This window comes from Pithys albifrons, chromosome 14, assembly GCF_047495875.1.
Source record: "Pithys albifrons albifrons isolate INPA30051 chromosome 14, PitAlb_v1, whole genome shotgun sequence".
NCBI classification, from domain to species: domain Eukaryota; kingdom Metazoa; phylum Chordata; class Aves; order Passeriformes; family Thamnophilidae; genus Pithys; species Pithys albifrons.
In genome coordinates this window covers 17768146-17794186 of record NC_092471.1, presented here as the reverse complement: position 1 = coordinate 17794186, position 26041 = coordinate 17768146, and the positions used below count along the sequence as shown (strand labels likewise).

Sequence of the window (26041 nt, the reverse complement as noted above, 5' to 3'; positions counted from 1 at the left end):
CTTTCCCGGCCGGGCTGCGGAGGGCGGGGCGGGCCTACAGCTCCCGGCGAGCCGCGGGGCCGGAACCGCCCGTGCGGGAGCGCCCGGCGCGGCCCGGCCGTGTGCGCCCCGATGGCGACGGCGCCGCCGGTCTATGTGTACAGCCCGGAGTACGTGGCCCTCTGCGACTCCCTCTGCAAAGTGCCCAAGCGGGTCAGCGCCGTGGCGGGGCGAGCGGGCGCGGGGAGGCGCCGGCGAGGAGGCGGCCGGAGGGAGCGGGGAGCGGGCGGGCGGAGTGCGGGGGCTGTGCCCTGACGGCGGCCCTGGCGGTGCGGGGACAGCCACTCTGCAGCCGTGCACGGGCTGCCCTGCCCGGCACACCGGGAGCCCATCCCGGCCCTGCCAGAGGGGGAGTCACGGCCACCGCTCGGCCGCGAGCCCTCGGCCCCCCAGGGTTGCTGCCCTTGTGTCTGCTGCTCTCACAGTCGTGCTCTTCCCTTCAGGCCAGCATGGTGCACTCGCTGATTGAAGCGTACTGCTTGCTCGACCAGATGAAGTAAGTGCTCCCGTTGTTTGTGAACGTTTGGAAGGTGCTGAGTGACTTCAGGTTTCGCAGTGTCCCTGCCTGCTGGCAGCAAGGTTGTAGAAGTCCCCACAGGTGTATTTCTAGGATCTAAGGAAGATGCTTGTTTTGCTACATGAACACGATTACTGTGTAATTCGTGGTTGCCCTCCTGGTCTGGTGGAGCACAGATTGCTTTGTGGGTGGCTTGCTTACTTGAGTAGCAGTCCCGGTGCAAGAGAAAGAGGGATTTTTGTTTGCTTTGACATCAGTAACTGCCAAAAAGAGGATCCCAAGTAAAAGGCTAAAACTGAGCATTCCAGCCAAACCCTAGACCCTCTTGTCCTGATATGCTCCCTTCCTCCTCTCTGCCTAGGATAGTCAAGCCAAAAGTGGCCTCCATGGAGGAGATGGCAAGTTTCCACACAGATGCTTACCTGCAGCACCTGCAGAAGGTCAGTGAGGAGGGGGATGATGACCATCCGGAGTCTGTGGAGTATGGACTGGGTAAGGACATGTGTCTTGAGCAAGAGCTTAGCTGAGTGTCAGGGCCAGGGTGCTCTTTTTGCTGGAGGTGCAGTTAGACAGAATGGTGAGCTCAGGGGGATGCTGGGCTCTGTTTGTGAAGGGAATTGCTCTTGGGCAGGGTGTTGCTGAACCCCAGCAGTCACCTGACAGGCTGGTGCTTTCCCTGGTGCCAGCAGAGGGTACAGCCAGCCTCACGCTGCTCTTGCAGCTCGGACTGTCCCTTGCTGACCTGGACCAGTGCCCTTTGCTGCTGCTCTGAAGCTCTAGGACAGGTTGGAAGGCTTTGACTGCCCTTGGGATGGAGCTGGGACTGGATGGAGCTGCCAGCCTGCTGTGGAAAGGGCATGCCTGGAACTGTGCCTAGGGACCAGAGTGGCTGCTGTCTGCCTGATGATTTGGCTTATGTCTTGAGCAGAGGACTCTTGCCCACCTGGACCTGAGACACTCTGAGCAATGCAGTGGGAAAGCAGGTGAAGTGGCTATGGGCACTGTCTTGGTCTCAGGAACAGGAGGAGTGACCCAGCACTGAGGCAGAGGTATAGATTCTGTAGTGGTCTCATGCATCTCCCCTAGACTTTACATTTCTGAAGCTGCTCTGTCTGCAGGCAGAGGAGCAACCCTGGGATCATGCCTTATTGGGAACATCACCAGGAGGCTGCTGTAGGAGTAGGTGAGGATTGTATTTTAGATACAGACCTGCAGCTTACCTATGCCTATCTCCTTTGTGGATGTCTGTTTTTAGGGAGGAGGTACATCAGTGATGGTGCCAGGGCTGTCCTAGTCAAGTAGCCAGAGAACTGAGAGTGGCTTTTTGTGAGGCTGGTATGTGGGACCAGTAGGTTGTGCAAGTGGGCACACAGCTCAGAAGTTGGTTCAGAACTCATCTATTAATGAACTGAGTGCAAATAAACATTTGGATTGTTGATTTTTGTGGTGAGTTAATCTTGGCTGGCTGCCAGGTGCCCACCAAGATGTACTCTCTCTCCCCCTCAATAGGATGTGGGAGAAAATACAGTGGAAAGGATTGTGGGTCAAGATGAAGACAGGGAAATTACTCTCCTGTTACTATCACCAGCAAAACAGACTCTACAAAGGGAAATTAATTTAATTTATTGCCAATTAATAACGAAGTAACATAGTGAGAAGTAAAAGAAAACTGAAATCACCATCCCACTCATCCAGCTCTCTTCCCAGACTCAGCTCTTCCACTTTCCACCTCAGCCCCACCCCTGAGCAGAATAAGGGCAGAGGACATGGTGGTTGTGGTCCGTTCACACACTGTCTCTGCTGCTTCTTCCTCCTCACTCTTGCCCTACTCTAGCATAGAGTCCCTCCCACAGGACACCATCTTCCATGAACTTATCCAGTGTTGGTCTTTCCCATGGGCAGCAGTTCTTCAAGAACTGCTCCAGTGTAGGTCCCCCATGGGGTCAGTCCTTCAGGAACAGGCTGCTCCAGTGTGGATCCCTTTCCTTGAGGTCGTGGGGTCAGTCCTTCAGGAATAAGCTGCCTCAGAATGGGTCCCCTACAGAGTTACAGGCCCTGCCAGCAAATATGCTCCACCATGGGTCCCTTCCATGGAGTTACAGCTTCGTTCAGGCTCATTCCTCTGATCCCAGGACATAGGGCCCTCCAGGGGCTACAAGTGGATCCCTGCTCCATCGTGAGCCTCCATGGGCTGCAGGGCACAGCTGTCTCACTGTGGTCTGTACCATGGGCTGCAGGAGAAACTCAGCTCCAGTGCTTGGAGCACCTGCTGCCCCTCCTTTCCTGCTGACTTTGGTGGCTGCAGTGTAGTTTCTTTCACAGACTCTAACCTCTCTCCCAGGTGCTGCACAGTGGTTTTTACCCTTTGTTTGATATGTTCTTCCAGAGGCTCTGCCCCTATTGCTGATGGGCTCAGCCTTGCCCAGAGCCAGGTCTGTCCTGGAGCTCTGTCCAACATGGGGGCAGCTCCAAGTGTCTCCTCACAGAAGCCACCCCTACAGCCTCCCCACTATGAACACCTTACCACACAAACTCTCCACAACTTTATTCCAACTCAGGCCCCCTAAATTTGCTGTGTGAGCCCAAACCTGATAGTTATGAGGGTTTGTGCCATGGCTTTTGCACTGTGCTTGGAACAGAAGGTCAGAGCTGCAGTCAAAGCAGATGAGTCAAACAAAAGGAATTTTCTTCCCCTGGAGGAAAAGGCTTGTTGTGCTTGACATGTGGACTGCATTTACCTGGACTCTTCCCTGCAGGTTATGACTGTCCAGCCACTGAAGGGATCTTTGAGTATGCAGCGGCCGTGGGAGGAGCCACCATCACTGCAGCCCAGTGCCTGCTGGACGGCAAGTGCAAGGTAGCGATTAACTGGCCTGGAGGGTGGCATCATGCAAAGAAGTAAGAAAACAATCTCTTCCCTTGTGTTTTCTCACCTGGTGTCTGAACCCTGCTTCCTAGCTCCTGGCTTCCCTGCGAACCCTCAGGGTGCGGTGGTCCAGCTGGGGGAGAAAGCAAGGTGTGAGGGAAGGCAGGGGGGAGAGAGGATAAGGCTGAGGCCTGAGAGGAGGCCTAGTCACTGCCCAGTGCTGGTGCTGTCATGAACTGCAGGGAGGGTCTGGGGCAGGTATACTCACAGGTATCCTACCATTCCTTGATACTTGGATACTCCAGAATTTCTGGGGAGAAGGGATTTTGTGAGGTCCATAGAGAAGCACTGTGGAGAGCCAAATGATTGATGCAGCTTTGAACACAGTGGAAATGTGGCAACATGTTGGCCAAATTGTTTTGTGTGGCTGTTTTGGTTTTTAATAAGAGATTTGGACTGGTGCAGCACTGACCTTGAGTTTCCCCACACTCCATGGGACACTGTTTGCTCTGGAGTCTAACATCAATAGTGATCTCCCAGCACAACAGGAGAGGAAGTAAAAATTTTGTTCCCAAATCCTGCAGTTCTGTAGTGGTAAAATAATGTGTTTCCCTCCCGTTTTCCATGGATGTATTTATTTAACTTGTGTCCTTCCATCTCCTAAAACATGGGGCCTTTCTGAAGTGCAGACAAGACAGCACCCTTCCTTTTCCACAGCCAGCTGGCTTTTGCAGTGCTGTTCTGTGTCCCTGGGGAGCCCCAGGAATTTGCATGAACCCCATGTCTAACCTTGACAGCTTGAACATGGATGTGCAGATGCCTCTCCTTGCTCCAGTGAGTTTTCTGAGCTGGAAGAGGATCCCTGGAGGTGTAACAGTGGTGTGTGAGCGCTGCCTCAGACCTTTAACTGGTGGGCACTTGGCTGAAGAGGGGTTCAGCTGCAGCTCGCTGTGAATGGAGTGTGGTGCTTGGCGGCGCTGAGCCCTCTCGCTCTGTGCAGGGTGGATGGCTTTTGGAAAATCTGTTCTCTTCTGTCTGGATTGCATGGTTTATAAAATGCCTGTAACAGAAGAAACCTTACCAGTATTGCTGCCACTGAGCTGAGCTATTCAGCACTATTGTGGGAAGCAAATGGTCTATTTAAAAAGGACATTTAATACTCTGTGATCCCAAAGGAGTCTTCCCAGTCACCCCAGTGAGGTGGTGTGGGATGATGCAGGGTAGGTGCCAGCCTAGTGTGAGGGTCCAGACAGACCGACACTGAACTGCAGCTGCCTGTACTAGGAGCTGTGTCCTAGCAAAATACATTTCTTTTATCAAAAAACATCTGCTGTCTGGTGGCTTAGTTACTTTCCAGGGGGGAATCCCAAGTGCTGGCCCTGCGCTGAAGCTCCAGGCTGGTCTGCCTTTGAGCTGGTGTCCTGCTCTGCTTGGCTTTGAGTTTCAAAGATGTGTGTTACAGCACAGAGAGAGTGCCCAAGACATGGCATAGTTCACTTTGCTTCCTTGTGGGCTGTGAGGAAGGGTAGGAGAACATAATCACAGTTGAGTCAGAATCCCAGGATACCTGCTAATGTTCCTCTTCTCAGCATCACTGTAAATGAATGGAGTCACTGGAAGACATCTGTGCTTCTTGGCATTTGTGGGGAGTGAGAGCAAGTGCAGTTCTGCCACTCTGGGCTTGCTCCTTGCCATTTCCAGCTGTTGTTGAGCAGGAGGTATCAGGGGAAAGAGTGAGTGCTGTGACTGGGAGTCAAGAGACATTTCCCAGAGGCACATCTTGGATCTTGGTGTTGTTTGAACCTGGGAAAAAGGGGTTTGGGCACTCCTGTTGCAGTGTATAAAGCTTTTGCTTAAATCAGCTGTCCAGGGCAGACCTAGGGGTGCATGTGGACTGGTGCTAAGTGTTGATGGGGACTCTGTTTTGGAGCAAAGCTGGATTAGGGCTCAGAAAACTTTCTTCTTCCTTTGATGCCAGCAGTGTGGAAGCTGTCCCCATATGTAGGTCAGGGATAGATATTTCCATGCAACACCTGTCCTTTGTTTAGCTGCTGGGGCTCTCTCCTGGCTGAGCCCAGAAGCTGTATTGTGAGGGACTGCATATGGGGCATCCCATTTGCATTTTCCTGGGGAGAGAGTGGAGGGAGAAAGTTACTTCCAACATTCATAGCCTGAGACTTTGGAACAAAGAAGCAGAGTCCTGTAACTGCCTCAGACCTACCTTTCATTGACAGGGCCTTTGCAGGAGCTGTGACCCAGACAGAAGGGATGGAGTGGCTGCCTGCCTGTGCCTGTCCAGGACTCACAGGAAAATGGCCAAACAGTGGGACTGTCCTCTTGCCACAGAGGGAGAGTGGTTTTGAGTCAAGTGTCTCTGAACTTCTTTAAAATGTCTCAGGTGCTGAAAGCTAATATTCGATTTGTTCAGCAGTTCAGTGGTCAGGACCTCTCTGCAGCAGAGCCAACTGATGCTTAACCAGCTGCCAGAAAGCCCAGAGCTGAGAAGCAGTGGGCACAAGCAGTTCTGTTCTCTGTACTTCCCAGCTATGCTTTGAGCTGGTCCTGACCCATCCCTTGGCCACTGCTGGGCCTTGCTGGGTTTTTGTTCTCCTTTGTGCCCCTGTGAGGTGGAGACTTGCAAAGGGTCTGCACCGAGATCAGTGGTGATTGCATTGTCAATTTGCAGGATCGTGGATGTTGTTTTCACAGGGATGAAGCTTCTGGCTTCTGTTACCTGAACGACGCTGTCTTGGGGATCCTGAAGCTGCGCCAGAAATTTGACCGTGTCCTTTATATCGATTTGGATTTGCATCATGGGGATGGTAAGGCCCAGCAAAGGCTGCAAACAGCACAGCTGCAAAGACTCAGGGGGAGGAACCGGAGAAGTCGAGGCCTGTCAGCACAGCAGAGCTTTACCTGCTGCAACAGCTGTGGTTTTGCTTCCTTTCAGTGCAGTTGAGTTCCCTCAATACATTTTTGCCTTGTCCTGCTTTATGAAGTTGGCCTGTGCTGCTCCTCAGACCCCTCTTGAGGGTCTGGTCAGGAGTCCTGTGCCTAAAGCAACAGACAATGTCCCAGTCATCCATCCTGGCAGAGCAGTTGCTGACAGAGTTTGTTTAATGCTGCAGTGCAAGAGGGAAGCAGCCAGTAGTAAACGGTGCTTTTAAAAGAAGGCTTGATGATATAAAACTAAAGGCAGAGCTGGCCTTGCTGCAACTGCTCCTTAGTTGAGAGACATGATTTCAACACCATTTGACATTTCCTGCTCTTCTAGATTTTACAGTGTGTTTCATTTTGCTCCGTTTTCTCCCTGCATTTGGTTTCTGTTAAGTTTCCTGTAACTTCTTTTTCCCTACCCACCCCCACTATTTTAATGTGTTTAAGGAAAAGAAAAGGCATGTTGAACTGCAGCAGCACTGAGGAAAAGCAAGGGAGCCCAGTAGCACTGGTTCTAATCAGAGCCAAGCTCTGGCCAAGGCAGCCTTGCTCAGATCCCTCTCCCAGCCTCGCAGGCTGAGCAGTGCAGGTGAGTGCTGCTACTGTGGGCACTCATGAGATATCGAGGTCCCTTCAGTACTGACTAGCATGAGACTTGCCAAATTCATTTCAGCTGTGACCTTTGCTGCAGTTGAACTGTCTCCGTGAATTGAGTATGGATTTATTGAGCCACATCTGCATTTCTACTTCTCTCATGATGCTCCTGCTCTGCTTGCTGCTCTGTGTTTATCAAGCAGCTCTGTTTGTTTGTTCAGACTGTCATTTATATGAATGATGCATGAAAGCTGTTTCTCCATTCCTGATAGGAGTTGAGGATGCCTTTAGTTTCACCTCGAAAGTCATGACTGTTTCTCTGCACAAGTTTTCACCAGGATTTTTCCCAGGCAAGTTGAACATGAGAGGTTTGTGCTCCTTTGGTTCATGCCTTCGCTGGGGCTTCCCCAGTGATGCAAGTCCCATCCCTGCTGTCCAGCAGACATGTCTTGCCTCTCCTCTCAACCCAGAAGAAGGAAAGAGTGGGGAGCTGCACGTTTGGTCTTTCCACCATTCTGGTTGTGGCTGAGTTCTGGGCAGAACCCCTTCAACTCTGCATGGCAGAATTGGGCAGAGGAGAGAACTGAGTCCCTCCAACTCCTCCTCTCTTAGTGGTGGCAAGTGGACTTCTCTATTAGCCTGCTGAAGGTCCTGGCTCTCAGCTCTCCTCTGCGACACTCCACACGTCTCTCTCTTGCTGCTCCTCTGCTTTCCCTCATAATTGGGGTGTTTCTGTTGCACAGGCACTGGTGATGTGACAGATATTGGCCTGGGGAAAGGTCGCTATTACAGCGTGAATGTGCCCATTCAAGATGGCATTCAAGATGAGAAATATTACCAGATCTGTGAAACGTAAGCCCTCTTGCTCTGATACATCTTACTTGGATGGAATTTTAGAGAATAAGACACTACACAGCTTACTATTTTCAATTACAGTCCTTTTTTAAGGCATGCCCCTTCCCCTGTTACAGTCTTTGATTAGAATGAACATGGGTTGTAAGAGTTCTCAGAGGTCTTGTCTGAGTCCTTAAGTAAATTGAATATACAGAGACATTAGTGGGTGGCTGGAGGGTCTCTGCCACAGGTCAGCCTTCTGTGTCTAAGGAGAGACTGAGAAGGGACAAGTACTTTTTATCTGTGGACTTAGGGCTATATGTTTTTCCTTCAAATAAGTGCTATGAATCCTGACGGTCTTTGGGACATATGCTTGGGACTTAGCTAAAAGTGTTTTTCAAGGACCTCTCTGTGCTGGAAGAGTGCAAAACTGAAAGCTGAACATGTGGAGGTGATGGAGCTGCCTCTTAGAAGGCCCCTCTGTCACTTAGCTGGTGATGGACCTCACAAGCCATTGCCCTTGTCAATATTGGGCTGCAGGGCTCGTTCTGTTTCAGGGGAGAGAAGCCTCAGTGCAGGGCTGCAGAACATGGTAGCACATCCACCTCTTAGTTCTAACACTTGAGGGCTGAAACCTCTCCAAACTTGTAGGGCAGTCATGCTGAGGCCATGCCTCCTGCTAGCTTGTTGGTGCTTGCCACTGCTGGGGTAGAGCAGCCCTCTTTGTGCTGGAGGACCTGCTTCCAAAAGGCAGCTCTAGGGGCTGAGAGGTCTCAGGAGCCTGGTCAGGAGGAGCCTGCTGCATGCATTCACAGCTGAAGAACATCATAGCCTGCTGTAGATTCCAAGCTGTGTATAACCAAAGCTTCTACAAAAAGATTTTGAGATCTCTTTGAGTTCTCTCTGGGCTGGGTCTGGCTGTGGATGTCTTGTTGTCTGAGAGTGATTGCCTGTGCTTCCCAAACCGTGCAGGGCTTGAAGCACAGAGCTCCTTCCAGGTCAGGCTGACTATGGCTTGCACAGAGCTTTTCCTCATAGTTTTGCCTTATAAGAGAGAGCCACATAAGAGAGAGGAGAATGAGAACTTAGCCAGAGCCTGTCCATCCTGTCCTGGTGAGAGGTGTCTGAGAGTTCAGGATTGTTGTTTTGCCTGATCTTCACTGTGGCTTTCACAGGGGAGAAAAGCCTTTGGATTTGTTTTGCAGCCAAGGGCAGCCAGTGCAAATGCAGGGTTTGATGCTACCACTAAGCTGATGAGGACTAGGTCCCCCTGCCCAGTGTTACCAGTGATGCTTTTCCCTTCACCAACCTGGTGATAAATTCTCTGAGAGCTAAACTTGCTGTGGGAGTGTAGCGGGGGCAGAAGGTTTAACTGGAAGCAGAGGGAATGTAACTGGTACGAGCTAGATGGAAACAGCGAATGCAGAAACCTCAAGAGGTGTTGGTGGATCTGAGGGACCAGAGCTGTGCCACCAGCATCCCTCTGAGCTGTGCTGGTGTTAAACCCCTCTGCTCCTCCTCTCCACAGTGTGCTGAAGGAGGTGTACGCCGCCTTCAACCCTGATGCGGTGGTGCTGCAGCTGGGGGCCGACACCATTGCAGGGGACCCCATGTGCTCTTTCAACATGACTCCCGAGGGAGTAGGCAAGTGCCTCAAGTATGTCCTGCAGTGGCAGCTAGCAACTCTCATCCTGGGAGGAGGTGAGTGTGTCCTGCTGTTCTCAGAGAAACATATTTGTCCTCTTATGACCCTTCCTCAAGTGCCTGCCCTCAGGCTCAGCACTGGCAGGGTTTTAGCAGGGTGACTGTTGGGCAGTGTCAGGAGGGCATGCCATGGTACAGTGCTGTGTCCTCACACCTGAAATCCTTGATACTAACAGGTGCAAATCTCAATCCTGACTCTCACATCTTGAGAAGAAGAGGAAAAGCCAACAAACTGATCCTGATTCCTCAGTGGCACCTTTGATTCCTACCTCTGCTGATCAGCCCTTCAGTGCTTCTCTTTATCAGTGAGCACTGTGTTCCCAAACCTACCTTGGGCACCTGGCGATGAATGGTTTCAGTTAGATTCAAGCAGGGGCTTGGGACAAGGACTGGCTGCCTGGAAAGTACAGCAGGACTGATACCCAGTGAAAGCTAAGGTGGAGTTATCTCTGCTGTGCTGCACAACCAGCTGCCTGTCCAGTGGGCTGGGCAATGCACAGGGTTTATGTAACAGAGCATTTCAGAACAACAAAAGCCGCTGTGTGCCAGGGAGAGCCCCTGAGCTCCATGCCTGGAGCTGGATCAGCTCTAGCTGCTGTCCTTTTTGAGATGGGGGAAATCAGGTATAGCATGTTAAGCCTAAAATTTCATATGGCTGATGGTCTTTGTTTTGAAAAGGTTATGGGTGCTCAGTCCTGCTGTGGCCTGTCTAGGTATGCTAGGGATGTCACCTTTCAGACAAAAATCCCCAAAGCTTTGTGAAAAAACGGGGGACAACTATTTGTCATTCTTGAAAAGACCAAAGCAGTGTCCCACCACTGCAGTGTGGAAGCATTTGAAATGGAAAGTGGGAGAGGAGTAAAAAAAGCAGGAAAAGCCCACACAACAACCAACCCGCAGAGAAGGGAATGTTGAAGAATACAGTCTCCCTGTCTTGTCAAAGTGTTTTTCTCTCTTTACTATTGTAGTCACCTTTCCTGAAAAAAAACCTTACCTGAGTCTCTTGCAGGATTGCTTTGAGCTAAGGTTTCTCCTTGTGGCCATTTCCTACTGACTGTGAAACCTCATTTACCTGTAAAGCAGTTGGAAGTTGTCCTGATAAGTTTTACGTTTGTCCTCTCAAATATTGCAGTGCTGAAGAGCTCATCAGCAGATGGCTGGGCATGTGTGTTCCACTTTATGGGTTGAAGGCTGGCATTAAAACACAGGAAGTCCCCATTTCTGCTTCGGTCCTTGCAATTCCCTCCCTGCTCTGTGTGAACACCTCTCCTTGTTGCCAGGAGAGAGTCCAGCACATGGAGCTGGGAGCTCATGCTGGGTCTGAAATAGTAGGGTGGAGGGCTGACCTCTGCCACACTGGGTGTAGCTGGGGGTCAGTTTGAGAGGTCTGCTCTTACATAAAATGTCATTTGGACCTGGCCTTGTGTAGCCAGCAGGTGCAAAATGCAGATTTTGGGAATGGCTTGAGTGGGTGAAAGGAGCTGAGTTCATGTAAAGTGTGTACATTGCCTTCACAATTTGTTCTTTCACTAAAATCTCTCCCTCCTCTTCCCTTTCCCCACTCTTCCCTCCCAAAATCCCAATTCTTGCTGGAAACAGGAGGTTACAACCTTGCCAACACAGCTCGCTGCTGGACATACTTGACTGGGGTGATCCTTGGGAGAACGCTGTCCTCTGAGATTCCCGATCATGAGGTAATGCTTCGAAAAACCCTCCCTTCTCCTTGGAGAAGAGCCAGTCATTCTACCTAATCCACTTGGCATCCTTGCTGCTTAGTCCTGTTTTGTGGAGACACTCCTGTAACAATACCACCCTGTGCTAGCAGCATGGTGGGGTGCTTGTGCCCAAAGGCAGAGACTGCAGCTTTCTGTGAGGGATCTCAGGCACCAATAAACTTCAGTCTCTGATGGTTAAAGAGAGGATGGGCAGAGGGGGTCACTGGTTTGCTCCAAGAACATTTTAGTCTGTGTATGTACTTTTGCCTTTCTCAAGGCTAAATTTTAGCCCTGATCTCGTCAATGAACAGAAAGGACCAGGTGTAACTTTGAAACTTTGGCTGTGGCGCCAGGTGCTGTCTTAGTGCCAGTGCTTTTCAAGTCTTGAGTGAGGCTGGACAGTGTATATTAATCTCTGTCTGGTGAATCTATTTCCCTTGACACAGGAATCCCAGTTGGCTGATGAAACTCATGGAAGAGTTTCATGGAAGAATACCCTGCCAGGTACTTAGGAAGCACCCCCACGTTGGGGCTGTGGTTCAGCTGTTCAGCACATTGTTCTGTCTTCTGGGGAAGAATGGCCCAGGTGTTGGCATACCAAAAGCAGGAGTTTGAGATCCATCAGCCTCTCACCCTTGAGGGGATGTGCAAGCCCTGTCTTAAGGCCAGTATGGGCCAGCTTGTACTGGATCATGTTGTGCATCTTTCCCAAGAAGGTGTTCCTCATTGTCTGAGAACCTCCTGATTCTCAGGAGCACCAAAACAAGTGGGATTTCTGATGGAAGCTGTGATGTATATACAGGTTCCAGTCTCTCCTGGAAGCCTGCTGCTGAACCTGCCTTTGGGACACAACACAGTGAGAAATACCAATACCCAGTGGCACATGCATGTAGGTCCTTAGCAGAGGGAGATGCCTCTGTAATAAGGAAACTGAAATAAGATGCCTGTAATAAGGAATCAAGAAATCCTGGTGCTTGAGATATGGGCAGAGGTCACTGTGGGGAGTACAGTGAGAGTGTGCTGGTGCAGCTCCCTGCCTGCCTTCCTGAGATGTCTGTGCTGTTCAGAAGCATGGGAATGTGGTTTCTTGTGTCACCACTCAATAGCATCTGTATGATGGTGGCAGCACATGGCCCCACACACTCAGCATCCAGATAAGCACAGTGGAGGTGTGGTTTGGGGCTCTTTATGCTGAGACGCCATGGGAGGGCTTGTCCAGATGTCTGCTGGGTGACTCTGTGGGGAAGGCAAACTCCATGAAGTTGTTCAATGCCCAGGGTGGAGCTGTCTGTGCCATCCCATGTGGGTGTCTGTGTGCTGTGCACTGCATTTGGGGCCCTGCTGCTGCCTGTCTGCATTCCAGCTGAGGAATGGCTGGGGCTGCTTGTCCCCTGGCTTCCTCTGAAGCGTGGAGAGGGACAGATCCATACTTGGCTCTGTTTAAAAAGCCACAGAGTGCACCAAAAAAGTCCTGTGTAAACAAAGGCAAGTCTTTGCTGCTCACAGGGGTCAGAGCAGAGTTTTGGCAGTAAGATGGTTGAAATTTTTTTTGGAGAACAGTTTCCAATAATACTTAAACACCATCCTTGGAAGCCTGCTCTGCCATTTACTGATCCTAAAATCCATTTTTTTATCTTTCTCTAATGGGCTCATCTTGCATCAGAGCATGACAGAGAGCAGTTAGATGTCAGGCAGTGCTTTGCCATTGTCTTATTCCAGAGCCTGGACAAGCCACATGCCTATGTTTGCACCTAGATTTTTGACTTGACAAGTTTGTTTAAACCTTACAGAGCTCAGATTTTCAGGGGAAGAAATGCCTGAGAATGTATTCAGTAAGGGGCCCTTCACTTTGATGGGAATTCTTCTGTTCTCTTCTCTCACTCCATGGGTCATTGCGTTTAAAGAAGGTTTTTTTCCCCATGGATGGAAGCAGTCCAAGGTAACACTGTTGCTTACCTGGCTAGTGCAGGTTCCAGGCCAGGACTATGAGGTGTAACCTGTTTCTCTGTGATTAAGGATGAGACATCTTCATCTTGCATTAACCCTGCAAAGCTTCCCAACAGAATCTCCCTTAGAAGGTATACCTAACTAGTTTGGCATATTTTTAGAGTCCTTCTCATGAGCATATTTTAGCCTTTGTAACCTTCACATGTGATGCTCCAGGCTCCCTGCATTGTGCCATTGGCATATTTAAGGTAAACTGGTGGAAGGAGTTTTGGTGGAGGGAAAAGCCATGAAGGAAGAGGAATGGTTTGGAAGCCACTGAGAATTAAATATTTGCACAGCTAGGGGATAATTGAAAGGGAGGCAGCATTGGGCTTTCAGTGTGTGTAGATGGATTTGTGAGCACACAGAGTTGATGTCTTTTTGTCAGATTCCCAGGGTTTTTTCCTGCTGCTTCTTGGGAAAGAACCACTAGTGGTTTAATAGCTTATCAGTGCCTGTGCACAGAAACAAAGGCTGATACTTCCTGATTTAAATAGGAATTCCCATTCTGATTAACATGAAACATGGAAACTGAGCTGTCAGCTTCTTGAGGTCAGTGCAGAATTCCTGACTGTGACCAGCTTAAAGGCAGTCCCAGCACTGCTTTCCTGCTGTCCAACACCAGGGCTCTGCTCACCTCCTGAAGGAAGCTCCTGAGAGTTTGTGGCCTGGGGCATATTGTTGCTGAAACACTGGCTGTGAAGTGGCTAGGCTGTGCTGTTCCATCAGTCTCCAGGTTTGGTAAATGTTTTCAGTAATGATTGGCCCAATTCCACACAGTTGTATTCAGCACTTTGCTTCTCTTAAAGACTTGAGGGGCTTGGTGATGTTCTTGACAGCTCCCGATCTTTAAATCAAGTTACTGTGAAAGAAAGTCAGTATTCAGAAACCTGGAGGTCTTTTGATTGTTTTTTTGTCCATGAGTTTGTAGAGAAGGGTGTGAAAATAAGACAGCTGTGTTTTGGAGACCCAGAAACATTTGGCTGAGTGTCAGTGTAACAGTATTTAAATAGTCTGAGGATGTTTGGAAAGATCAACATAGAATTTCTTTGAAGATCCAGTGCTGATGGTGCCATGAGTCACGGTCCCAGTCAGGATCCCATTGCAGCAGGTTCCACCAGTGGACTGTTTGTACTAAAATCAGGACCAGAATGTAGACTTCTATAAGATGCCTAATTTTTTGCTGTTGGCATAGTACTTGTTTTCAGGTCTGGCATTGTTCAGTAGAATAGGTAGCACTTGAATTTGTTCATTGAAAAATCAGGTTTGCACATAATGTGTAAAATGAGTGTCAACAGCTTTCCCAAATCAAGCATTGGTATAGACATTTGACTGCTTTTGGCTGTATCATTGGGCTTTGTTTCCCAAGCCCCTGAACTGGGAAATGGTTGAAAACTCTGGGTGGGCACAGGCACTGCAGAAGCACCACCTTGATGTAGTGAAGCCACATGTGGCCCTCAGATGGAGAAACTGGTTTTTGCCTTTTTACAAACAGGTACTCGTGGGGAGCTCTGCCCCCAGTCTCAGCCACCAGAGACCTCTCTGCTGACTCTCCCCTCCTCTTCCCTCCAGTTCTTCACAGAGTATGGTCCTGATTACGTGCTGGAGATCACCCCAAGCTGCAGACCAGACCGCAATGAGCCACAGAGAGTTCAAGAAATTCTGAACTCTATCAAAGGTGAGTTATCCAAGCCAACACTCCTGCTTCGGGCTTCTGGGTCCTTTTAGAGAGGGCTTCAGAACAGCTCATTGGAGACTTTCTCACTGACTAGAAAGATGAACCATGTTTACTTGGCTGCTTATTAATGCACAGAGTCATCTTCCTCCTCCTTCACTTGGGATTCTCAGCGTGGGTGGTACAGAGCTGTGGATCCCTGTAGCCAGGTCCTCTGTCTGGGCAGAGGAGCACAGGACCTTGTCTTTACTGGAATCACAGAACAGCCCAGGTTCTAAAGGACTTCAAAGACCACCTGGTCCAACCTTGTTGTGAGGGGGGCCTAGACAAGATTATCTAGCACCTTGTCCAGTCACATCTTGAGAAACCTTCTGACACTGGGGGTCTACCACATCCCTGTGGAGTTTACACCAGTGATTGTTCTCACTGTAAAAAAGTTCTTGATATAAGGTGAAACCTCTCCTGGTACAATTCATACCTGTTGTCTCTTGTCCTCTCCATATGGCTCCTTGTGAAGAGGGAGTCTCTGTCCTCTCTGAAGCTTACCTTCAAGTGCTAGAATACTGTAATGAGGTCCCTCTTGAGCCTTCTCTGAGGAGATTCTTTCCTCATAAGGCAGGTTCTCAAGCCTTTTGATCATCTTTGTGGTCCTGCTTTGGATCTTCTCTGCTCTGCCTTTTGTGGTTTGTGGGGACCAGAACTGTACAAAGTACTCTACTCAGCACTTGTCAGTTGCACCTGGAGTGGGATGATCCTGTTTCTATCTCTGTTAGTAATGTCCCTGCAGATGCTGCCCAGGATCCAGTTTGCTTCAGTGCACACTGCTGGATCACACTCAGCTCCTGCCCACCAGGACCCCCAGGTCCCTTTCAGCAAGGCTGCTTCCCAGCCATGCAGATACTGGCTTGAACTGGGCACTTTAGTTACTCTGTTCCAAGTGCAGGACCTTGTTCTTGTCTTTGTTACTGATTTTAACCCAGGCTTCTAGGCTATCTAGGTCTCTTAAGATGGCTTTCCCTTATGATGTGTCCAACTCAGCACCCAGTTTGGCTGCTTTCAATCCCATCACCCAGGTCGTTCATGATGTTAAGCAATGTGGGGCCCAGTATTGGTCTCTTGGGGACTCCACTTATGACAGCCCAAGTAAAATCCATTGATCACCACCTTCTGTGTGCTGCCTGTGAGCCAGTTCCCTCACTACCCCCTTTGCCAATCCCCCATCCAATCTGTGTCTTTCCAGTTTGTTCAGGAGGAGAATGTGGAAAACAGCTCTCGGGAGCTGGGACAGATCTCTAGTCAGGCAGGACTTGAAGCTGTTCGAGTCCAGGGCAGACAGCAGGGTGAGCCCTGCCAGCTCCTGCCAGCCTCGTTCAATGCCCTTGTCCATCTGTCCTGTCCCTGTGCCCAGGAGGGGTTAAGAGCAGGAAGAAGAGGCTTGGCAGCTCTTTTCTCTCTGTGCATCTTGGGGTGTGTTGGTGTTAGAAGCAAAATAGGAGGAGATGGGTAGGAGGCGCAGTGGTTGTGGATGTCTTGGGGTGTCCATTCCCAAACACAGGCCAATCCTAGGGAAGAGACATCTTCCCAGACCTGTCCAAGGCAGGAGGAGGAACAGTATCACTCCAGGGCTGGAAGGGAGAGATCTGTGCTGTGCACTCCTGGCAGTGCATCCAGCCTGAAAGAGGGACAAGGGTGAGCATGTGCCTCTCAGATGCTGGTCCATGAATCCCAAATCAGCATTCAGCATAGTGAAAGCAGTGGCAGAGTCCCCTGTGGTAATTTCCAAAGCCTGGCTTGGAGGAGGGCAGCAGCCTCTGCAAAGGGAGCAAGGAATCAGTGGGAGCTGAGGTCTCTCCTGGAGCTGGGATTCCTGTACTGTGGCCTGGTTCATCAAGCATGGGGGTGGCACCCCTTGCCAGGCCACTCCATTGGGCTGAAATATCAGTGGAAATACCCTTTCCTGCTTCCTGTTATTTGCAGGGAATCTGAAGCATGTTGTTTAGCAGAGGAGGAAGGCTCAGGTTTCTGCAAGAGAATTTCCCATGGGGAGACAGCGTATCTGCGTGAGCAACTGGTGAAATTTGTGGCTGCAGGGAAAATTTGGAAGAAGTTACTGTTGGTTGGTTAATTTTTTTCTCTTTAAAGAAGAAAAGATGCACGTCATGCGCACTGTGGCTCTCCACAGGCAGGAGTGTGGGCCCTTCAGCCACAGCCTTCCAGTGTCAGCAGAGCCTCTCTTGCTCCTTTCTCTTTCCTTTTTTAACACCACAGAGTTTGTTCTCACAACTGGTTTTAAATGTTTTTTAAGAGAGAGGCTGCTCAGAGCTGCAAGCCCTCCCCAGCTGGAGCCCAGAGCCATATTACCTTCCTGGCAGGGGCACAGCCTCAGAGCTGCCTGCCCAGGGAGTGGAGCCGAGGGCCAGTCTGGGGCACAGGCTGTGTCTCTTACCCACAGAAAGGCACAGTCATTGTGTTTTTAACTGGGAATTTTTTTAAAATAAAATGTTTGAAATACTTCTCCAGCCCTTTCCTTTTGTTCTGCACCCACCCTCCCTTACCAGTGATTTTTTCCATGACACCCTCCCTCTGCAAGCCCATGGGTGGGTTCCTGAACTCCTGTGCAGAGGGGCCAGACCCTGGGGATGCTCTGCAGGGTGTCAAGGAAGATTCAGGGCAGTGTGGCACCTCCTGTCCCAGGAGATCTTGGATGAACCTCCAGCTGCCCCAGTGGCCTGTAAGAGCAGCCACAAGGCATCTCGGCAGGTGAACAGGTACACAGGTATCTGGGGCAGATCTCTGCTGGTGCCTCAGGCCATGGAGCCTGTCCTCTGCTGCCCTGGTCCCCTCATTCACCTGGCCCATGGAGCTTTTATTGTGCTGGGGTTTTTTTTAAAGATGTCCAGTCGCTGTGGGAAAGCAAATTTCCTGTGGCTTTAATTAGATTATGTTAGAATAAATAGCAAGATGAAGGGGCTCCCAAGCCTGGCCTTGGCTTTGTTTTGCTCTCTTGTTTTTCACTGCCAATTGAAACAACAGGAAATCTGGCGAGGAGGGAGTTCAGCAGGATGTGGCTCCCATGACTCCTGACCCCCTTCCCTGCTTCCATGTACCCCTGGCACTTACTGTGGTGTGGTGAGGAGAGATCAGTCTTGTGTGGTGACTGCTGGCAGGAGGCTGGTGCTACCACTGGCACAGCAAAGGGCCCGGGGAAGATGTCAGTCCTGGGAACTCTTGAGCCAGTGGAAAGGTGAGGGATGAGAGAGCAGAGAAGCTGGCCAGCTGCCTTCTCTGACCCACCTCAGGGCCCCGTGTGCTCTGTCCCTGCACCAGGCAGGCTGACAGCTATGGGAGCTGCTTCAGGAACACAACTGGGAAAATACACATTAGGAAACCCAAGTGTCAAGCACTGCAGTACTAAATGGGCTTTAGGGAGGTGCAGGAGACCTGCACCTGGGGATGGGACTGTAGGGATATGGCACCCTAAACTAGTCTGAGGTCCTGGACAGACCACCCACAGGCAGCTGGGGAAACTGAGGCATGGGGTAAAGCACTCCCTCTGCCATCCCCATCCACATCCCTGGATGTGGAGAAACAATTGGAGCTTAACTCTATAATTGTCAACTCCAATAGAGCAGTGCAAGTGCAAAAGGTGAGACAAAAGCTCAGAGGGTACCTCCAGTGGCACCACAAACAGCCTCCTCACACTCAAATTCCACTTCCAGCTGGCTGAGGGCACCAGCCCACATTGCCCTGGCAGCCCTGAACCCCACTGTTGTCCTCCACCCTGGATAGGTGTTACAAGTGTGTTCCAGCCTGGATGAGAGAGACAAGGTGAAGTCCCAGTCAGAACGAAGGGAACATGGAGGGACCCAGCCTGGAAGGGCGGGTCACGGGGGGCCGGCGGGGGCCGGAGGGGCAGGCGGTACCAGCACCGCCCCCAGGGCCGTCCCGCCCTATCCATCCCTCCTTGCCCTGCTCGCCCGCCGGCCCAGCTTACCTTAACCTTTCGCCGCGGTGTGGCCCCACTGAATCCTCTATAAATCAGACGGCGGGGGCTGCCTGCGGTGAGCGAGGCCACCGGGGTGTGAGCGACCGGGCCGCTCCAGCCTCCCTCCCCGTCTGGGTACCTCGCCGGCCCCCGCCCGGCCCCGCTGAGCGCTGCCGCGTTCCCGCAGAGCCCGCAGATGAGCTCTCTACAGTCCCCTCCCCGGGCCACGAAGGACCTCGAGGTGGCGGCGATGCTGCGCTGCCCCTTCGGGGCCGGGGGGCTGCGGGTCGCCGCGGGTGGGGCTCCGCCTGCCGCCGCCGCCCCTGTGGCCCCGCAGACGCGTCCCCACCTCCTGGCCAGCCTGCGCCTGCAGAAGCTCCACATCCAGCACCGCGCTGCGGGGCGAGCCCGGCGCCCCACGGAGCCCGCCTGGGGCTTGGGGACGCAGCCGCGGGGCGCGGAGAGCCGCCCCATCCAGGCTGCCGGCCCCGGCCTCATCGACTCGGACCCGGTGGACGAGGAGGTGCTCAGGGCGCTGGTGCTGGAGCTTGGCCTCGACAGGGCGGACGAGTTGCCGGAGCTCTGGCTCGGCCACCACGAGTTCGACGTCCCCGCGGACCTCCCGGCCGGCTGCTGAGGCTGAAGGGCGGCTGGGGCGGGGGGTGTCCCGCCGCGCCCCGTCGGGACCCCGCGGCCCGTTGCCGCTGGGCTGCCTCACGGAGCGCTTGCAGCCCGACCGAGCATGGGAAAGGACGGGAGGAGGGGCTGGGGTCGCGCTGTCCACCCCCGAAAATGCAGGCGTCACTCCGGGCCAGGCGGGGAGGCTTCTCAGGCTGCTGTCTAATAAAATGTGGGAGTACTTGCCCCGCGGCCGTGCCCCTTTCCTTGTCCATCTCCGCGGAGGACACAGTGGGGAGCAGCCCGAGGTGGAAGGATCGTGTGCCCCCGCAGCTCCTGAGCCTCCTCTCGCGTTATGGCAGCAGTACCAGAGCTGCCACCTCGGCAGTGTTCCCATCGTGTCACCCTCGGAAAAGGGACCTCTGTCCCACCCGCTGCGGCAGCGATGCTGTGGGGACGCGCCGGGTGCGGGGTGTCCCCGAGTGCGAGGTGTCCCAAAGAGTGGTGTCCCCGAGCGCAGTGTCCCCGAAGCAGATGCCCTCGAGCGGGGTATCCCCAAGCGCGATGTCCTCAAGTGCAGTGTCCCCGAGCGGGCTGTCCCAAAGAGTAGGGTGTCCCCTAGCGCGGTGTCCCTGAGCGGGGTGTCCCCAAGCGCGATGTCACTTAGCGCGATGTTCCCTAGTGCAGTGTCCCCAAGCGCGGGGTGTCCCCGAGTGCGAGGTGTCCCCGAGCGGGGTGTCCCGCAGAGGGGTGCCCCCAAGAGCGAGGTGTTCCCAAGAGCGCGGTGTTCCCAAAAGCGGGGTGTCCCCGAGCGTAGGGTCCCCCAGCGCGATGTCCCCATTCGAGATGCCCCTAGCGTGGTGTCCCCAAACGCGGTGTCCCCTAGCGCGATAACCCCGAGCGCCGTGTCCCAGAGCGGGGTGTCCCCAAGCGCGGCGTGTCCCCGAGCGCAGTGTCCCCGAGTCAGGTGTTCCCAAGCGCGGGGTGTCCCCGAGCGGGCTGTCCCTATCGAGGCTCTTCTCGACCTCCCCGTCACCCCGCAAGTCTTTTTGGACCTCCAGGCCGCCAGGGGGCGCCGCCCGCCGGAGCCGGCGCTCCGTTCCCACCCGCGGCGGGCCGGAAGCGCCGGCCCTTTCCCGGCGGAGCGCAGCCATGGTGAGTTCGCGGCGCGGCCGCTCCCGCCTCCATCCGCCACCATCCCTCGCCATCCGCCGCCATCCCCCGTCCTCTCCCGTCCCCGCGGGGCGCAGCTGCCCACTCCGGGGCGGGAGACGCTGGAGGGAGCCCGGCGCCGGGGCCCGGGTGGCGGAAGCCTGAGGGGGCCGGGAGGGGCGGCTGGGAGGGCCCGGGATGGCGGCGGCCCGTAACACGTCCCGTTCTGTAGGCTCGCGGGCCCAAGAAGCATCTGAAGCGCGTGGCTGCACCCAAGCACTGGATGCTGGACAAGCTGACGGGCGTCTTCGTGAGTATGGGACGGGGTGGGGTTGAGGCTGGGCTGTCCGCGGCAGCCGCGGTCGTGTCAGGGGAAGGGTTCGGTGTTTGCGCGGGATGGGCCCTGAGCAGTGGGCAGGTGGGCAATGAGCTGGGGCAGATGGGCAGTGAGCTGGGGCAGGTGGGCAATGAGCTGGGGCAGGTGGGCAGTGAGCTGGGGCAGGTGGGCAATGAGCTGGGGCAGGTGGGCCCTGAGCTGGGGCAGATGGGCCCTGAGCTGGGGCAGATGGGCCCTGAGCTGGGGCAGGTGGGCAATGAGCTGGGGCAGGTGGGCCCTGAGCTGGGGCAGGTGGGCCCTGAGCTGGGGCAGGTGGGCCCTGAGCTGGGGCAGATGGGCCCTGAGCTGGGGCAGATGGGCCCTGAGCTGGGGCAGGTGGGCAATGAGCTGGGGCAGGTGGGCAGGGAGCTGGGGCAGGTGGGCAGGGAGCTGGGGCAGGTGGGCAATGAGCTGGGGCATGTGGGCAGTGAGCTGGGGCAGGTGGGCAATGAGCTGGGGCAGGTGGGCAGTGAGCTGGGGCAAGTGGGAAATGAGCTGGGGCAGGTGGGCAATGAGCTGGGGTAGGTGGGCAGTGAGCTGGGGTAGGTGGGCCCTGAGCTGGGGTAGGTGGGCCCTGAGCTGGGGCAGGTGGGCAATGAGCTGGGGCAGGTGGGCAATGAGCTGGGTTAGTTGGGCAGGGAGCTGGGGCAGGTGGGCAGGGAGCTGGGGCAGGTGGGCAGGGAGCTGGGGCAGGTGGGCAACTCAAGGTGTGGTTGCTGTTGGGGCTTTGAACAGCGTTGCTGATCCCCCGTTCGCAGAGGGATGTGATGATAGGGTCACTTGGCTCTTACCTGCTTCTTCAGTATTCCCGTCGCTGGGGGGGCATGGATTGTTGTGCTGTGTTGGGAGCAGCTCTGTGAGGCTGGCAAGACACGGGGGAAGCTGCTGCGAGTACCAGGAACAGGGAGGGAGCTGTGGGCGATTGGTGCCTCTCTGGTGGCTGCACTCTGCACCGCTCACTGCCTCCTTTGGGCACTCCTGCGGGAGCTTTTGGGGCCGTGGGTTCCTCCTCAGGGGATGGTCGATGCTGCTGAGCCCTGAGCAGAAAGTTTCTGTCTGCAGGCACCCCGTCCATCGACAGGCCCTCACAAGCTGAGGGAGTGCCTTCCCCTCATCATCTTCCTGCGGAACCGGCTGAAGTATGCTCTGACAGGCGACGAGGTCAAGAAGATCTGCATGCAGAGGTTCATCAAGATCGATGGCAAAGTCCGCACCGACATCACCTACCCTGCAGGCTTCATGGGTGAGCAGGGTTGGGGCAGTACCTCGGGCAGCTCTGCACTGGTGGTGGGAATGTTTTTTTGGGCTGGCATGATTTGGGGGAAAGATGTTTCTGTGATGGAGTTGAAAAAAAGATATGTATAAGCAGTTGTTTTTTAGTTTGGAGTTGTGGACTGCAATGAATACCAAAGTCAGACACCTGTAGCCTGTAAGTGCCTGCTGGATCTGTGCAAATCGCTGTTCAGACTCCACTGTTGGGCAGGTTTTGCTAATTTGAAGTCTGTCACAGCACAAGATGTGAGCCTGTGGTCTGGAGATCCCAACTTCTTCATTCACATCCAAAGCATTATTTAGCAGTCCCCGGTTCTTTTCAAACCTGAGTTAAAGTCTTGTGTAATGAGCTGATAACAGCTGCTGGTTTATTTCCCTCCCTGCAATCAGATGTCATCAGCATTGAGAAGACAGGCGAGCATTTCCGCCTAGTGTATGACACCAAGGGCCGGTTTGCTGTTCACCGCATCACAGGTGAAGAGGCCAAGGTGAGGGGCTTTGGTGGGGTGTGTGGGTGGGCCCAGCTGGGTTTGGTTGGAACAGTATTTTCTCCTAGGCATCTTCTGAACGAGAGCTGTTGTCTCTCTTTCCTGACAGCTGAGGCCACGCTGCACTTGAGAAGATTGGGGCCTTCAGGGTTGGGGTGAAGCCTTTGGTGGGGGGAGGTCTCTTGGTGACACAAGAGCACCTCCGAGATGGCTGCAGGTGCATTGTTTGGTGCTGGAGATGATGCTGTTGGCATGGTCTGGGTCACCTGCTCAGGGAGCTGTGGGGTGAGAGATAATCCCTGGTTTTGCCAGCTGGCAGTGATCAGAAAAGTGAAACTGCCTGTTGTGTTAAAGCCTTGAACTCTTTCTTGGGTCAATTATGGAAGAGTTAATGCAACTGCCTTCTCATGCTGGGTGCTGGAGAGCAACTCCTGCATGTGTTTCCTTAACCCAGGCATGTTGTTGTGTTCCTGAGTTGTGAGTCCATGCTCTGCTTTGTGTGTCCTTTCTTAGGGCAGGCTGTGCGGGCACAGGGTGATGTGGAGGGCAGAGCTGGCTGTGCTGGAGCTGCCTGTGGTGTGGTTTGAGGCCTCTGCACCCCCTGTGATGTGCTTTTACTTCTGACTACCACTCTGTGTTGGCCCATGAGGTCCAGAGTGGCTGTGAGAGAGGGAGTTAAGGGTGACAGGCAGCAGGGAAATCAGAGTGCCCTGGAGGAGAGAATAACAGATCTCTCTGGGGTACTGGAGAAAGGCAGCCTCTGCCTCTGCTTCGAGCTTGTAGGCTTCAGGGAAAAATGAGGGAACTGCCCTGGTGAGGGCTTTCCCAGGAAAGTACAGTCAGTGTTTGTGGGGAAACTGAAGCCCGAGGTGGGCAACTCTTCAAGAGGCATTACAGGGGCAGGGAGTTGGGCAAGTCACTGCCTGGGCTTGTGTTGTGAGCCCTGTGGTGTCTGGGTGTTCTGCTGTGGCTGGTGTCTCTCTGGAGGACAAGAGTGCCTTTTTCCAAGGGGCTGCTTGCTGCCTCAGCTGAGTGGTGTTGGGTTCTGTTTGCAGTACAAGCTGTGCAAGGTGAGGAAGATCTTTGTGGGCACCAAAGGAATTCCGCACCTGGTCACCCATGATGCCCGCACTATCCGCTATCCAGACCCCCTCATCAAGGTGAATGATACAGTCCAGATTGACCTGGAGACAGGCAAGATCACGGACTTCATCAAGTTTGACACAGGTAGGTCTTGCATCCCTTGTAAGGCATTGTACCCTTCCCCAATATGGAAAGCAGTGTGGAAGTTAACACATGCCAAGTGTTTGCTTCAAAAGTACAGAGGTGTCAGCTTTGAGAAAGCATCTCCATGTGGAGCTGGAGCAGGGATTCTTCCTATGTGCTGGCAGTGGGAGGCGTTGATGTAGGGACTTGGGGTGAATCTGAGGCACCAGGTAGAAGCTGCAAGCTGACAGGGAGGTTCTTGAGCCTGGCTCTTGTGGGGCTGTGAGTGGCAAGTTTTGGGCAGCCATAGGGAGATTCCTGTCTGTGGTGGGAGAAGATTTCAGTCGCAGAGCTGTGAGCAGTGCCAGCACGGGTGGGGTGGGAATGCCTCCTTGGTGCTGACAGAACTGAGAACATGGTGGGGAATGTTTGGTATGGGCAGAGAGCCCAAGAGGGAAGGGCTTCACCACAACAGCTGGTGCTAGCTCTTGTCACACTTGTATTCCCTCTCCCAGGTAACCTGTGCATGGTGACTGGTGGTGCCAACTTGGGCCGTATTGGGGTGATCACCAACCGAGAGAGACACCCTGGGTCGTTTGACGTGGTCCATGTGAAAGATGCCAATGGCAACAGCTTTGCCACCAGACTCTCCAACATCTTTGTTATTGGCAAGGTAAGCCAGTGGGGACACCAGGTGGGGGTTCCCTCTTGTGAGGGGCTGCTGACTGAGGCAAAGAGCCTTGGTGTCTCCTGAGACAGCTGCCTTCCCACACAGTGAAGCTCCCGTGCTGGCCTCAGTTCTGGCTCAGCTCCTTGTATTTCTGCCTGCTCTGTGAAGGTGAAGCATCTGCAAATTTATGAATGGGGACATTTTCAAGAAGCAGCTCTGTGGTTTTTTAAACCTGAGAGCTGGGGGCTGGGCACAGAAGTGCAGTGTGACCTGGGCAGCTGCCATGACGGTGCTTCCCTCATGCCTCTGCTGTTTTGCCATGCCTGGTGAGCTCTTTGTCCAGGTTGGAGAGGGATGGCATTTAGGTTTTGGCTGAAGTGCATCCTTCATGGATGAAACTGAAAGAGGCAGCTGTAGGCCTGGCCATCTTTGGCACCTTCCTAAGGGATCTCTGCTGGGCCAGTGCCACAGCCATGTGTACCTGGCCCACCATGGGCAGGGATGGGCTTCTGCTGCTTTCCCCCTCAGAGGGAGAGATCTGCTGCCATCTGGGTTTCCTGGAGTGACGTGGCATCTTTTTCCCTTGTTGCAGGGCAACAAGCCATGGATCTCCCTGCCCCGTGGAAAGGGCATCCGCCTGACCATTGCTGAGGAGAGAGACAAGAGACTGGCGGCCAAGCAGAGCAGCGGGTGAAGTCCAGCTTGGGCTTGCTTTGGTGCTGTCAGTGTCTTTGTTATTAAACTGTTTACCAGATGGCTGTGTGACTGGCTGGGGAGTGTCCTGGGACTGGGGGGGAGCTGTGCTGCCAGTGCCAGGCCCTGCTGTCCTCTCCAGAAGGACCTGCTCTGGGGAGACTCCAGGCAATCTGAGCAACTGCCAGAGCCATCTTCCAGAAAGGCAAGGAGGAGGGGTCGGAGAGCCTTCTGACTCCCCTGTCCCAAGGAAGGTGTTGGTAGGAAGGTTCCTTGATGTTGCAGGGATGTGCTGGAAGAGCAGGGGACAGGGGAGAACCGTCTGGGCTCTCCTGTAGGCAGTGGTGCCAGGTCAGCCTGAGGCCCTGGGGATGAGCAGAGGGAAGGGGGATGTGTTGGCTCTGGGGGTGCTGGTGCTCAGTGTCTCAGGCCTGGCTGGCAGCTCTGCACTGGGAATGTCCCTCACCAGCTGCTCTTCAGTGCCCTTTCCTGCAGGTGAAGGGTGCTGACAGCCAGGAGAGGAGGGCCCCTGTGCCGGGCATGGCAGTGGTGGTGCTGGAGACCTGGCAGCTCTTGGGAGGGGTGAGGTGAGGGGAATGGACTGCTGGGGACCCCTAGCCCTGGCCTGGGGATGGGCTGATGCCCTGAAGGAGCCAATGGGCAGTGTGCTCAGGCAGTAAGGGCAGTCCTGCCAGCTGGGCTGTGCCAGCAATG

General features: G+C 53.7%; 3 protein-coding genes across 6 annotated transcripts; all 3 read left to right on the top strand.

Annotated features, from left to right (window-relative positions):
- The first annotated feature begins 2 nt into the window (after positions 1 to 2).
- Positions 3 to 17381, top strand: HDAC8 (histone deacetylase 8). 4 transcript variants are annotated; one of them, XM_071569681.1, is made up of 11 exons: positions 3 to 149; positions 483 to 535; positions 918 to 1048; positions 3313 to 3454; positions 6132 to 6244; positions 7226 to 7303; positions 7697 to 7805; positions 9316 to 9488; positions 11091 to 11185; positions 14765 to 14870; positions 16845 to 17381. In XM_071569681.1, the coding sequence occupies exons 2-11, from the start codon at positions 489 to 491 to the stop codon at positions 16865 to 16867; spliced, it is 1017 nt and encodes a 338-aa protein (XP_071425782.1). In that variant the 5' UTR covers positions 3 to 149; positions 483 to 488; the 3' UTR covers positions 16868 to 17381. The 4 variants fall into 4 exon arrangements, with proteins under 4 accessions (XP_071425782.1, XP_071425784.1, XP_071425783.1 ...); XM_071569682.1 differs by having other exon boundaries at positions 36 to 192; positions 918 to 996; positions 3313 to 3413; XM_071569680.1 differs by having other exon boundaries at positions 38 to 192.
- Positions 17382 to 18917: 1536 nt separating this feature from the next.
- On the top strand, positions 18918 to 19489 carry CITED1 (Cbp/p300 interacting transactivator with Glu/Asp rich carboxy-terminal domain 1). Its single transcript, XM_071569688.1, has one exon. The coding sequence runs from the start codon at positions 19049 to 19051 to the stop codon at positions 19487 to 19489; it is 441 nt and encodes a 146-aa protein (XP_071425789.1). The 5' UTR covers positions 18918 to 19048.
- A 1077-nt stretch (positions 19490 to 20566) lies between these two features.
- RPS4X (ribosomal protein S4 X-linked) lies at positions 20567 to 25388 on the top strand. Its single transcript, XM_071569687.1, has 7 exons — positions 20567 to 20625; positions 20855 to 20932; positions 22061 to 22241; positions 22661 to 22758; positions 23814 to 23985; positions 24480 to 24637; positions 25227 to 25388. Exons 1-7 carry the CDS (start codon positions 20623 to 20625, stop codon positions 25326 to 25328), a joined length of 792 nt encoding a protein of 263 aa, XP_071425788.1. The 5' UTR covers positions 20567 to 20622; the 3' UTR covers positions 25329 to 25388.
- The last annotated feature ends 653 nt before the right edge of the window (positions 25389 to 26041 follow it).

Excerpts from the sequence above, each read along its gene's own strand:
- HDAC8 (XM_071569680.1), top strand. The coding sequence starts at position 112 with ATGGCGACGGCGCCGCCGGTCTATGTGTACAGCCCGGAGTACGTGGCC. Across the intron at positions 1,049-3,312 it reads GTCTGTGGAGTATGGACTGG|GTTATGACTGTCCAGCCACT; the intron begins GTAAGGACATGT and ends TCTTCCCTGCAG. Across the intron at positions 9,489-11,090 it reads AACTCTCATCCTGGGAGGAG|GAGGTTACAACCTTGCCAAC; the intron begins GTGAGTGTGTCC and ends TGCTGGAAACAG.
- CITED1 (XM_071569688.1), top strand. The coding sequence starts at position 19,049 with ATGAGCTCTCTACAGTCCCCTCCCCGGGCCACGAAGGACCTCGAGGTG.
- RPS4X (XM_071569687.1), top strand. Across the intron at positions 22,242-22,660 it reads CTACCCTGCAGGCTTCATGG|ATGTCATCAGCATTGAGAAG; the intron begins GTGAGCAGGGTT and ends CCCTGCAATCAG. Across the intron at positions 24,638-25,226 it reads ACATCTTTGTTATTGGCAAG|GGCAACAAGCCATGGATCTC; the intron begins GTAAGCCAGTGG and ends CCCTTGTTGCAG.